Here is a 13,048-nt window from a genome sequence, read left to right on the forward strand (position 1 = left end):
GTTGCTTGTCCTCTCCATATCCTGGATCTGGGGCCCCGTTTTCTACTTAGTAGCATGTTCTTGGTTCTTCTTGTGAATTGAATAACTCTTGCCTTTTTGTTGTAATAGATACAGGCTGTCTTTTGCTCTTCCATAGGTAATAGAGGTAGGAGAATTTCTGCACAAATATTCTAGGTTCCATATGGCATGAAGATACATAAGGGAATGCTCAGACTGGGCATATTGCTAGATGGTGGCACAGACTTATGAACAAAGAATGGCGGCAGAGTTGGGCAAGTAGTGGCCCTTCTTTACAAGATAGTTGTTTTGTTATTGTCATTGTCATTGTTACTGTTATCTTGACAAAAATGGTTACTTTAACAATGTTACAGTACAAACATAACCATAACTTACATACCACATATATGATTCTTTGTATTATGTTAGTTTCTTACTGTTGTCATTTACACCCTTTGGATCAGCAGATACATGTGGCGTCATGGAGGGGTTTCATCACCTGGAGAGAAATGTGCCATTCTTCCCTTTCCACTCATGTGGGGCCACTCATGTTATTGTAGCTTCATTCCACCTGAGTCTGTGCCTACAGACAGATTACAGGATTACTAAGTGAGGCAACAGGTGGGCAGCACATAAGAGTTTTCAAAGTGCTTTCGTATATATTTCTTCATCTGTTACTCCAAACAGCCCTCTGAGTTGTGAGGATTGTATGCATGTTATGTCTAAGAAAATGTCTCTTAGTTGCCAAGGACAGTGTCAACTTATGCTTATTGTCCCATAGTAACTATTAATAGCACCCCTTTATTCTTAAAAGTATACCAGTTTATGTAATAAAATATATCATCAGGCTAATTATCTTCACTTCACAGAGGAGGCAGGATAACCCCGGGATGTATGCAGTTACTTTCGCTCTCCGTCTACATTCGTCTGCCCCCAAGGAGGCTGAAGCTCAGGGTGACGAGGAGAGCGAACGGTGAAATCTGCCTTCTAGGCTCTAACGTCATGGTCTTGCCATAATTGAGTGCTCATGGCCAGACCTCAGGCAGGAAGTCCAGTAGGTAGAAAGCTGTTATTATGATTCATAATTTTTGAGTAGAGAACTGAGTCTTAGGATGGTGAACCGACAAAGCAAGATTTGCAGCCATGTTTTCTTGCTCTTTACTTTCTGCTGTGTTTGAGGTTAGGGTGTAGAGTCTCTGTTGTTATCTGTCTTCAGGATCTTGTACCCAAGTGCTCCAGCAGATTGAAGTTAGAAAATTGATTTCTGCTCCTCTAAGTGAGTGTCTAAATCTAAAAACAGAAACTTGAATTTATTTTATTGGTGTTTCCACTGCCTTTTGTGGCTTGTGTGTGTGTGTAAATACTAGTGTGGTATTTTTAATTGATTCGTGGTCTGGGATGCAGCCATCGACTCTAAACTTCAAGGTTCAGGCTAAACAATATGTTGAGATCAGAAAGACTTAATATTCTCCTACGATGCCTAACTCAGATCCCAGAGCCTGACTGCTTGGTAAGATTCGGACAGTGTAAATGTCAAGATTATTAATCACTTGTCGAGTGCCAGTAATTCTCTGGGCACTGTGCTTAGGCCAGGTAGGAACACAATCATTTCAGCTGGTCCGCTGGGGAGCTAAAGAAGAGTCGGCGATAGAAGCCACAGAAGAGCAGGGGGAGGGAGAGTCAGATTCTTAAGTTCCTAAGAATCTGAACTTAGAAGCGGCACAATTCTCTGCAGACACAAGCAGTCCCATCCTTTATTTTCTAAGTATATACCTTTGGTGTCTTTTCTCCTACTTCACCACCTCTTCTCCTGCAGCGGTGGGCTTTGTGAGTGAAGATGAATACTTGGAAATCCAGGGCATCACGCGGGAGCAGTCGGGGGACTATGAGTGCAGCGCCTCCAATGATGTGGCCGCACCAGTGGTACGGAGAGTGAAGGTCACCGTAAACTGTAAGTGGTCCCACGAACCCCCAATCCGCATATGTATGAGGCTGGCTCTTGTCGTGGCCACAAGAAAGAGCTGGATGGCAGAACCAACTTCTGACTCAGGATGGGAAATAACGCAGGGTCATTGTCCATTCTCTGCTTTCAAGAGCAACAACTCCAAACTGTAGTTAAAAAAAATTGTAGCTCAAAGTAATTTAATATAATCCCAAACTTGACTTACGTTCCTAGAAAATCATTAAATGGCATTCAGTACATGATTTATATAAACGTGTCTTTGAATCCCAGTTTTTCCCACACTTTACTCATAATGTCTCCAAGCTTCTCACTCTCTAGACAGTCATCTCAATAATGGGGAGAAGAAAAACTCTGTGTATGAAGGAAATATTACAATTTCTACTTATAGTATATTTATTTTATCTCATTCTTTTACAATTATATATGTTTATGTACATGGTGTGCATTCATAATTTGCATATAAATAGATAAACATGCACATATTAGAGGGTGTATCTCAAACCTAATTTTGGCTCATAGAGGTACAGAGTCCAGAAGGTTTGGAGGCCACTAGACCTCTCATTCTTTATTGACCATCCAAATGGTCTCGGACGTTGATTCTACTCCGCTTTCCCACCCCTCTCTCTCACCCTTTCCCCTCTTGAGTCCTTATTATGTACGTTGACTCAGTTCTTTATGACATTTTGAAAGTTTTCTCTGCTGTGCCCACTCCAGGAAGTCTTATAACCGAGTAGAACCCAAGGACTAAACCAGCAGACAAGAAGCCTTTCTCCTTCAAAACTAGGGTGGGTGGAGGGAGAGGGAGAATATTGTGTATTTTGTTACTCATTCTTTCCTTTAAAATTTTGGTTTATGTTACAATGTGAACCTAATTAGTACAGGGCTCTTTAAGAAGCAAGGAAATAGATATAACAGTGCTACCATTTTTTGTACCTACCACAAATTTTATAAAAAGGGACTTAAGATGACTTACAGTTAATAAAGACTAACCTAAAAAATACGGAAATGTAAGCAAAGAGAAAACAGATTTAGGAAAATAAGTGAAAGCTAGGGATAAATCAGTGTATGAAATATATACCACAAGGTGGTTAGATGTGGGTCCAGAGTTTGGCTTTGAGTTGCTGAAGAAAAAAGGGAACATATCATCTGCTTTAAAGTTTGTGTCCATAGATAAAAGCAAACTAGTTTCTTGGGAGAAACACTGCTTTTCCTAGTACTAAGACCCAAGAGAAATTTCTCTTTAGGATCTCCACAAATAGAGTTATTTGAGATATAGTCAACAACATCAATATGATGTTTCCACCATAAATAGAATTGCAAGTCTATTATGGCTGTTTTTCATAATGCTCTTCAATGAAAACTGTTGGAATTGTCAACGGTAGTCAGGTAAAGACTTCGAATGAATGCCAACCAAGTGTATAGGTCTCATTTGGTCTGGCTTGATTCAGGGATCCATTTTAGAATACCTAGAAGAATGACTGATCTGTATATCGTTCAGGTAATTCTCCATGAATATTATTTCTTGCAACTGAACCTTTGATGGGAATTGAATAGTTCGAGGTTATATACTCTGGCAAGAACCTGGTGTGCAGAAATCCTGTAAGGCTGATTAAAGGTTCTGACTGGCAACCCCTGGAGTGTAGGGTTGATGGATTGGCATTATCCTTTGAAAGTTAAAAAGTTTAGACAGGAAATATGCCTGAATACCTGGTCATTCCACCTCTGTATGGAGAAGAGAAGCAATACATGCCAGGGAGACCTGGCTTTTCCTTAGAACGATACTGAGTGGTTTCATTCTCTGGCACAATTTGTATAGCAATTCATCAGCTCAAGTAAGCAGATGTGGAGCAGGGAGTGGAAAACAAAATCAGTGACTGAGGCAGCCTGCCTCATTTCAGAATGCATTTCAAAATGCCACAGGACATCTTCTCTCTGCAGATCCACCATACATTTCAGAAGCTAAGGGTACAGGCGTTCCCGTGGGACAAAAGGGGACACTGCAGTGTGAAGCTTCAGCAGTTCCCTCGGCAGAATTCCATTGGTACAAGGATGACAAAAGGTAAGGACTCCCTCCCTCCCCCACTGCTCCCCAGGAAGAGGGAAGCTTTGCAGGTTGCTGATTCCAGATGGTTGCCAGTGAATCCCTGTAAAATCCTCTTCGGAATTCCTCCTACCTGTAAAACGGAAACAATACGCAAACCAGTCTTTTCTTAATATTAATGAATTTCAGCTATGCTTTTAATGTGGCTATGCAGACTTATCACTTGCCTGCCAAGAAGCCTGAAAGAAAACATTTTTTTAGGAAAGTAAAATCTCAAAGGAAAGGCCACCAGGACATTGGAAGGCTTGTTAATGTTTTATAGGCCAAGAAAATAATATGTTCTGCCTGAAGCTATTTTTAACACATCCTCAGTCCTGCGTGAAGGCATTAGGAATGCTCACGGGTGCTGGGAGTGGCTTACAAGCTAGCGGTAGCCAGAGGTCTCCAGCGCGGTTGCAGACTCTGTCAGTAGTTGGGTACCAAAGAGCCCATGACCCGATTTAGCCCGCCCTTCGTGCCCAGGTTGTTCTTTCCCTGTAGGAGAAAAGAGAGGTGACCATTCCCTTCCCTCCCATGTTGCAGCCATCATCAGGGTATTTGTTGTGATTCACGGAAGACTGTCATTGCGAGGAGTTCTCAAATGGCATGTTAGCACAGGGTTCAGCAGCTCAGTACAGCCAGGCAACATGACAATTACTGTTATCAAAGAGCTATTTTAAGGTGGATGAACAACAAATAAATGTGCAAGAGCTGTCCATGTTCAGAACACTTTCATAAAAACGAGGACGGGTGAGGCGAAAGAGTCCTGCTGTGTATGTGGGGTGGATAAGGAGGAAGGCATTACGGAGGCTGAGAAGCTGAGAAGGGAAGACAGCAAAGGGGGGAATTGTGAGAAGGGAAGCGGTGTGAGCAAGTCCAGGCCAGGAGCCACCCAGCTCTTGCCACATGACTTAGGACATCTTTAAGGTGCCTTACGTTTCTTTCCTTTTGAGGTCGGTCAGTCACCAAAAGCTCACCAGTCTCTGAATCAATCGCTGAATTTTGTTTAGAACCAAGTCACTTAGTCACAAGATTCGTTGTGTCTTATCACAATCCTTCCAAATACGAAGCAGTGCTTGTTCTCCTTTAAGTACAAGTTCTGGCAGCCTCTTCGGTGTATTGTGTTCATCCAGCCCGTTTTATAGCTGAAAGAACTGAGGCAGAAAAAGGAAAAGCAAACTCATAAGAGATAAGAAGAAGTAGCTGGCTTTCCCCCTTTTTCCAGGAATTCAGAATCAAGCAGAGGGGAGTAGTATTTCCCCAATAAATAAACATGGTTACCTTTCTTAGAAACCATGCTTCACTGGTCTCTCCCTCCGTTCTCGTGGTACCAGGAGGAAAAGTGAGGCCTGAAGTTCCAGTATCAGAAAAATCAACAAGAACGAAAATACTACAGAGCTACAGGGCCAGTTCCTGAACCTTTGACTGTCCAGGTTGTCATGAAAATTAATCAGCTGTATCCTATTTTTTAATTATTTATGGGAGAAAAGTACAAGCAAAATGTAGGGGAAAGCAAGATCTTAAAATATGTGGAGGAAAGTAGAGAAGGTCATAGGCAAAAGTGGCCAATGGTGAGAAAAAGGGAGAGAGAGCTGCGCTCTGCAGGGCGGCTGCATCATAGGAGGGGCCACAGCCTCTGCCAGTATTCACCCAGGAGGAGAAAGGCAGACGGCATGGCCAGGGAGGGTTTCAGAGGCCCTGGCTCAGGCAGCTTTGATGCCTCCTTTGTCTGAGCTCTTCTCCTGACAGCTCCTTCTCTCCCCTTTAATTGATTCTGGTCAGTTTTCCACTTGCTGCTCATTTATTTATTTCCAGTGTTCTCCATTGAATGGAGTTGTCTGTCCTCCTGGCACCCAGCTCAACAAGAACATCTCTGCCTCTCAGTCCTTGTTGCTGCCAGTCCTTCTCATGCCGCCAAGGCGGCAGGCACCTCCTCCAGGCAGGTCTCAGATGTCACATTGCATCTGGCCTGGGGGAAGCTCTAACCCAGCTCATATTCCCAGTGAGATAAGCAAAGTTCTGAGGCAAATCAAAGGAGTCTATGTGATGGGGACAGTCAGTTTTCTCAAAATTTAGGTCTAAGGTAGATCTAGATGCTTTGACTGCATAGTAGCACCACTCAACTGCATGCCACTGTGTGTCATGAATCATAGGGAGAGGAAATGGAAGGCTGTATGCAAAAGGGCCACCCATCCACGGGAGCATGATCCAATGAAAAGCCTACTGGTTCATTAAGAAACTAAAGCCTAGTGGCAGTGTGGGATGGGGATATGGCACCACATGGAAAAAAGGCAAGCGCGTTGTCAGAATCTGCAAAGTGCTGCAATGCTGCCGGCTGCCCTACGCTGCTTTCAGCTAATGGTGTTTCAGAGATGTCAAGCAGGAACCTGCTTTCAGTAAGTGTCTGCCCAGTGCAGAACTGAAATCTCCTTCACAGCTTGGTTCTGACGTGAAGGCTTCCTTCCCAGCCCAGGAATGGCGTCAAAATGGCAAATGGGACCAATATGCTTGAGGAGCTCTCAGAAACCTCCTGGTGGATGGGTGTACAGCCTTCTTGGGACATCACCCCCTAGAGGATGAGTGTCTACATGACAAGCTGGAAATGGTGGCGTCTGGCTGCACAGCCAGGTGCCTCAGTCCATTCCACAGTGCTCACATTTTAATGAAGTCCATGGACTAAGGCCGATTCACTGCCCCTAGCTTAGAGAGAGAAAGGCTACCAGAGGAAAATCTAAATAGCAAAAACCAAGGCAAGTCCCTCCAAACAACCTTCTAACTTCCCTGGAGACAGATGTTGAGTGACAACTCAAACCAGAGCCTGGCTCTCTCTTCTGGTCACTGATCTTGGTAAGTTCTGGCGGTAGAGAGAATCATTTTGTGTGGCTACAGAGACAACACCTTCAGATAATGACAAAGCAGCTGCCCTCTATCCCAAAAACATACTGTGATGCAGGGCCAGGATGGAGTTCTCGACAGCTAATGCCATAGAAATATATTATATTAAATAATGTTTTCTACTTTACAAAGCATTTTCTCATTATCTTGCTGGGCTTCGCTTTCTGCTTCTGCCTTGAATAGCCTTTCTTGGTTTGATGACTCTGATACCAACCATTTGTCCCAATTCATGTCCCCTGAGTCTGTTCCAATGTGCGTCCACCCTGACATTGTTTACTCTCCATACGTCCTGCTCCAGCCAGGCCATGAACAGGCAACTTAGGTTTGTGACAATGTTCCCTGAGATCCTCCACTGAGAAGTATTTTTTCCCACTAGCATTCATCTTTCCCGAAGCATGGACTCAACTTCTGGACAAAGAAGACAAATTATTGCAGGGAAAGTAAATTTTGGCTTAAAGCCCATTCTCTGAAATAGGACATTCCAGAGTTTTTAAAAAGAAGAGAGTTGGTCTCATAATTTCCATAGAGACATGCAATTTTAATAGGAATTGCTGCTATCAGCCTTTTACGATGGAAGATATGGCCCTGCCAAGCCCTAAAGTAGCTTTCTTCTTACCTTCTGCAACTGCCCAGGAATGGTATCCATGGTTCTAAAAAGCATATCCGTCCTCCCCACTAACTATATGTGGCATTTCTTTAGTGGCCCCCACCACCACTATGTACCCTTGTGGCCCACTGGACTGCCATGGTGGCTTGCTCAGGGAGACTGTCCTGGCTCTACAGGGTCATATGCTTGGGATTCTATCATCCTTCTCAGACTGAGCTGCTATGATATTCTGGGCAGATCACCTTTCCCAAGCCCTTCAGAGTCCCTGATATTAAAGTGATCCCTGATTTTTATATCCTATCCACAGCCAAAAATTAGGTATCATTTGTAGAATGGATCAAGTTTTAAGGGAAAATTTTATTACTCAGGTGCTTGAAAAATATTGTTCCTTAAAACCTCTCAGGTTTTTCTTCTCTTTGAAGATTGAGCTTTTCATTTTCATGGTTGTCATCATCATCACCATCATCATCTTCATTGTCACCAGCAGCAACATCAATTAAGACCACACTTTTGAGTACCTACTGCATCGATAATATTGTTCTGCATGTTACACAACTGGTACATCGTGTTTGTTGAAGGCACCTGCCTTCAGAGAACTTAAATATCTGTATAGGGAGATGATTATCTGTGTAGTGCCACAAGTATCTCCAGGCACATACATAAAAAGAGAGAAATACAATTATATGTATCATTGTGTGTGAACTTCTTGTATACTTGAATGGAAACATAGTGATTATAATGATGTCAGAGCAGGGGCAATGAGAAGATCATTAATTCTAGAATCTGTCTTCTTCCTATGAGAAAAATATAACCATCTCCTTTTTTTCTTTTTTTGTCTCTCTTGTTTGTCTCAGACTGGTTGAAGGAAAGAAGGGGGTCAAAGTGGAAAACAGACCTTTCCTCTCAAAACTCATCTTCTTCAATGTCTCTGAACATGACTATGGGAACTACACTTGTGTGGCCTCCAATAAGTTGGGCCACACCAATGCCAGCATCACACTATTTGGTAAGACTGAGCGCTGAGCTGGGCAGTGAAAGAGGGGAGGGTTCATATGGAGGAAGAGGAATTGGGAAGGAAGGCCCAGAGGGGCAAGTCGAAGAGCGTTGGGAATTAGTCAGGCAGGGGCGAATGAGAAGAGGGAGAAAGAGGAGAGAGAGAACTAGAGCATGTATGAATGTAGATACTGGCAGTGGGAAAAGAAACATTCCTGTTTGACTCTATAACGGGAAAAATCCTGAGACAGGAGAAAAGGGCTTTGGGATGCCAAAGTGACATTTAATCTCTTCTCTTCAGTGCTATCTCCTAAACTAACTGTGGGGATTATATTTGGGTATAATAGTAAACGGCCCAGAGAGGAACATTTACTATTTAAATACTTTGTTCATTGGATTGGTGTAAAATGTTACCATTTCTGAAACTTTTTTCTGGCCAGTGGTTCATAGAAGAAACGAAATTATATTTATAAAAGTGGAATCTTGGGCCTGGGGATCCTGAATAGTATTAGCTTCATGGGGAGAATTAATACAGAGAATGGGGATGTCCCTCATTCTCCATTTGCATCAAAGGGTGCTGTCTGGCTGGATTGAGATGGATTTATTCAACCAAGCCACCATCCTGACAGAGTCACCTAGTCATTCATGCATTAATTCATTAAACACCTATTTATTGAAGGACTAGTGCGTACAAGGCAAATTGCTATGTCTTCATTACATATCTGGCATCTATATTGGTGCCAGAATCAAGTAAAGGAAACAAAGAAACGAGCTCCCTTGTAGACCCTGGATGTCTGGAACTTGCATAGGAAGAACAACCACGCAGAAGGGAGTCTGGATGCGTTTCTCTGTCATCGGGCAGGACTGAAGGCATCCAGTGATGGTGTCCATCCCTTGATGGGTGCACATTCTCCCTATGGGCTACAGGGTTAATTTCTGCTTTCTTTAGGGGCAAAGCCCTCCATACCCCAACAAGTTCAGGTAGCTTGGAATTTTTCAGATCTGTTCTCCTAGTCTTCCATGTTACCAAGCACTCTTGAACTTGGTGGGGACGGAAACGTGAGGAAGTTAGCAGATAATTGGCAAGAATATGAATCCTTTTATTCTGAGAACTCCCAGATAACTCCATAGCTTCAAGTACCTCACCCTCACCCCCAGCCCTGCCACTTCCTTTCTGTGGCACAGTGGATCCAGCTTGCCCCGAATGACCTACCTGTGGGGCTCCATTGTCCCATCTCTGTTTCCAAATCACATTCTATCCCCCTTCTATCTAGCACATAATGCCCAGCTTTATCCAAGAGGGCTGGGAAGGGGAAGTCTGCCCTTGATCCCAGAGCTGGTAGCTCAGAATGGGCAGAGCTGTGATTAGAGTGATTGATCTGTCTGACATCTTTCACACAGGGATGATCATAATTGCCCCTCACATTTGTCAGGCCTTTTTGGCTTTTTGGCAGGTGTCTGTTTGTATGCACAAAAGGGCCAGAATTCGAAAGGAATGGACCCCCCTTCCCGTGCCTTGCAAATCTGAGGCTCTCCCTAGCTCTCCTTCCTACCCCTCCCAGTTCCCCCCTCCACCCACAGCAGTCCTCATTCCTGTAAACAGTTTTCCCCCACCTTTGACCTCCTTGCTCTTCTGATTTGGATGCATGAAATGGTTTTGCAATTGGCTTTATCACTACTGTCTAATTCCCTGGCCTCTTCCCCTTAAGCTATCTTAAGATGAGAATAGGGAGGAAAAGCAAACTTTAAGAGTGAAATAGCTGGCATTTGTGACAAGGAATAAGGTGAAGCTTGTGTCATAAATCTGCTCTTTTCAGCAGACATATGTGTGGCAGTTAACAACCCCCCATTGGTCTGTCAGCATTCACCCTGCATCTTTTGGGGTGGGCCTGCAGTTGCCAGCTTTCTGGAGTTCAAGGTTCTCTAAAAAATTACATTCAAAAGTGGTTGTATGTATTCAAATTAGAAAGATGGAGTCAAAGAAAGGTGAATGGGGTATGCATGGAGGTGTTCTTTAATGCGGAAGGCTCAGACCCTTTACATGCTAAATCTCTAAGAGGGAGGAAAAGTTTGGAGCATTTTCCAAATTTAATCAAACAGAAACCAATGTTTTTAGCCTCAGTTGAGAGACCGTTTCTGAGGACCCCATCCCGGAAATGCCTCATGGGTGACAGAGTTCCGTGGACAGGACAGTGAAATCCTGTTAATGCGCACGGTGGGCCTTTCCACCCCCTTGGCACCCCCTTGGCTCCCTCTGAGGTTAGGCCAGACATTGCAGCCCCTAAACTCACTATTGAGGCCCACTGTCGATAAGGCCGTTTGACAAATATAAACTTATTAGGCAGTTGTTCGTGTCGTTTCCCATTATCAGAAGACCCCTCAGCTCAGAGCCATCAAGCAGACATGCAAGTTTGGAAAGGAGCATTTACTTTATGCAAATATACAAACTGTGTGATGAAGTTCATAGCATCACAGAAAGCCAGCTAAATTATCTTCATCTTGCCATCAACTTGCACATAAGCTGCACACCCTCTGCACATGATCTGAACGTTGAAAAGTGAGGACTGGTGGTGCTGGGAGGCTCCCATCCTGGTCGTTATCTGTGAGGGTACTTAAGCCAAATGGGGCAGGGGTGAGCCTTCCTGTCGTGAACCAATAGGTTTCTGAGCTCCTGATCCCTGAGACTGCAGAGATTGTAAGGGACTCGGAGAGTACTGCTCCCATGATCCTGAGTCACCGTGGTTCCTGGGGAACCTTGTTCCTGCCATGGTGCCATGGGATCAGAAATTCCTAAACTTGGTCTCCCAGAGTGAAACAATGGGGATGGGGATGTGGGACAAAAATCTCATCTGGAAAGGGACTTTTGTCCTTTGTTACCAAATCAGTACCCAAACTCAGTACAAGCTAAGAGTAAATTCATCTGCACTAAAAAATACGCAAGCGACCAGCTCCCTCACTTCCCAACCGTGGCATCCAAGTATGGACGCATAAAGCACTTTGGTGCTTCTCATGCTGCATCTTGTCCTACCACCTTTGGTTTTTGTGTCTTTCTTTATTTATCCATTCCTCCAAAAATGTTTGTGAAAGGCAGTATACAAACTATATATGACAAATATATAGCTACTGTATATAATATATGTGTTTGTTTTCATTTTTCTCTCCTGTATGTCCCTCACCCGATTTAGAACTAAATGAGCCTACAAGCTCAACTTTGTTGCAAGGTCAGTATCCCCATTGCTTTATGGTTTCTCTCCCCTCCCCTTTCTCCCAGAACCCCATTCCCCTCCCCCTTTCCCCGCTGCTATGCATTACCGGAGAATTCTATCTATAAACTTGCTTAGAGGATGGCAGTGAAAGCTAAGGAGGTTACTGGGAGCTGGCGAAACTCCAAGGATAGCTCCATTTTCTCCGCTCATCCCTTGCCCACACTTCCCCAAGAGGACTGGGAGGGGGAAAGGAAAAGAAACATCATAATTATTGCAAAGCACAGAGACCTGTGTGAAGGCAAAAGTTTGAGAGAGTGAGTCTGAACTAATAGGAAGAGAACTCCAACCCACTAAACAATTTTCACAACAAGAATCCTATTGATGGCCTTCAGCAGCAAAAGCAAACACTGTGTGCAGAAAGACTCAAATATTCCCTAAAAATGCACCACCTGGTTCACACTGAGGTTCTCCAAGGGAGGAAGGTAGGCATGGTGCCACAGGCGTGGTAGTCAATAAGCAGTGATCTGGAGTGGGATGCAACCGAGTTCTAGTGCAGAGCCTGACATTTAGTGGTTCTGTGTTCTTGGACAAGTCACTAAGCCTTATTTAGACTCAATTTCCTTTTCTATAAAATGGAATTGATCTGCCTTATCTACCTTAGAGTTGTTCCAACATTCAACTGAGAATGCATATTAAAAAGGCTTTGAAAACTGCTTGGTACATTTTGAATCACTGAAGTCCCATTTCCAGATGCAAGCTGAGAGACAAGGACTTCCCTCAGTGTCATGTCAGAGGGTTCACTAAGTCACTTCTCAAGCCTTTCTCCCCAGCCCTTTACATCCTTTTCCACTTCGGAGCCCTTCGCTATGAATGACTTCTGCATCTCTCACCTCTATTTGCACAACTCTTCAAATTTTCCCAAGGCCCACCAGCCTAGCATGAATGATTCACTAAGACCATAACTAAGCATTTGGGCAGAAATGGGCCCAGCTAAGTGGTAGAATTGGATGCATGCTGCCTGTGCTGCTGTTCCTCTCCTAAGGACAGTGCTGACCATAGGATAGCCCAACAAGAAGGCAGCTGTGATGACAATGGGGGGAATGGCTTTGTCCACCTTTTGCCCCAATCCCCTGACCTTTCTCATCCCACCTCTCCCCACACCCATCCTGTTCATCCATTCACCTCTGGCTTTGCAAACAATCATCAGAGGATGGCAGACTTAGAAAGTAGGGGAGGAGATGGAAGGAAATGAATTATATGGAAAGCTGTTTGACAGATGAGAAAAATATTTTTATCGTGAAAAGATT

The 13,048-nt window shown here is 43.8% G+C and overlaps 1 protein-coding gene across 11 annotated transcripts in view; it reads left to right on the top strand.

Annotated features, from left to right (window-relative positions):
- The window catches only part of NTM (neurotrimin), a 907,778-nt gene that overhangs the window by 885,033 nt on the left and 9,697 nt on the right, over positions 1-13,048 (top strand). For 6 of the 11 annotated variants that reach the window (XM_070272994.1, XM_070272992.1, XM_070272997.1 and 3 more), the window contains 3 exons: positions 1,814-1,948; positions 3,899-4,019; positions 8,397-8,548. In XM_070272994.1, the coding sequence (XP_070129095.1) occupies positions 1,814-1,948; positions 3,899-4,019; positions 8,397-8,548 (408 nt within the window). Of the gene's footprint in view, positions 1-1,813; positions 1,949-3,898; positions 4,020-8,396; positions 8,549-11,720; positions 11,757-13,048 lie in introns of all 11 variants that reach the window. The other 5 variants (XM_005611723.4, XM_070272991.1, XM_014741317.3 and 2 more) reach the window with 1 other exon arrangement.

Source organism: Equus caballus, chromosome 7 (genome assembly GCF_041296265.1).
Source record: "Equus caballus isolate H_3958 breed thoroughbred chromosome 7, TB-T2T, whole genome shotgun sequence".
Classification (NCBI taxonomy): Eukaryota; Metazoa; Chordata; class Mammalia; order Perissodactyla; family Equidae; genus Equus; species Equus caballus.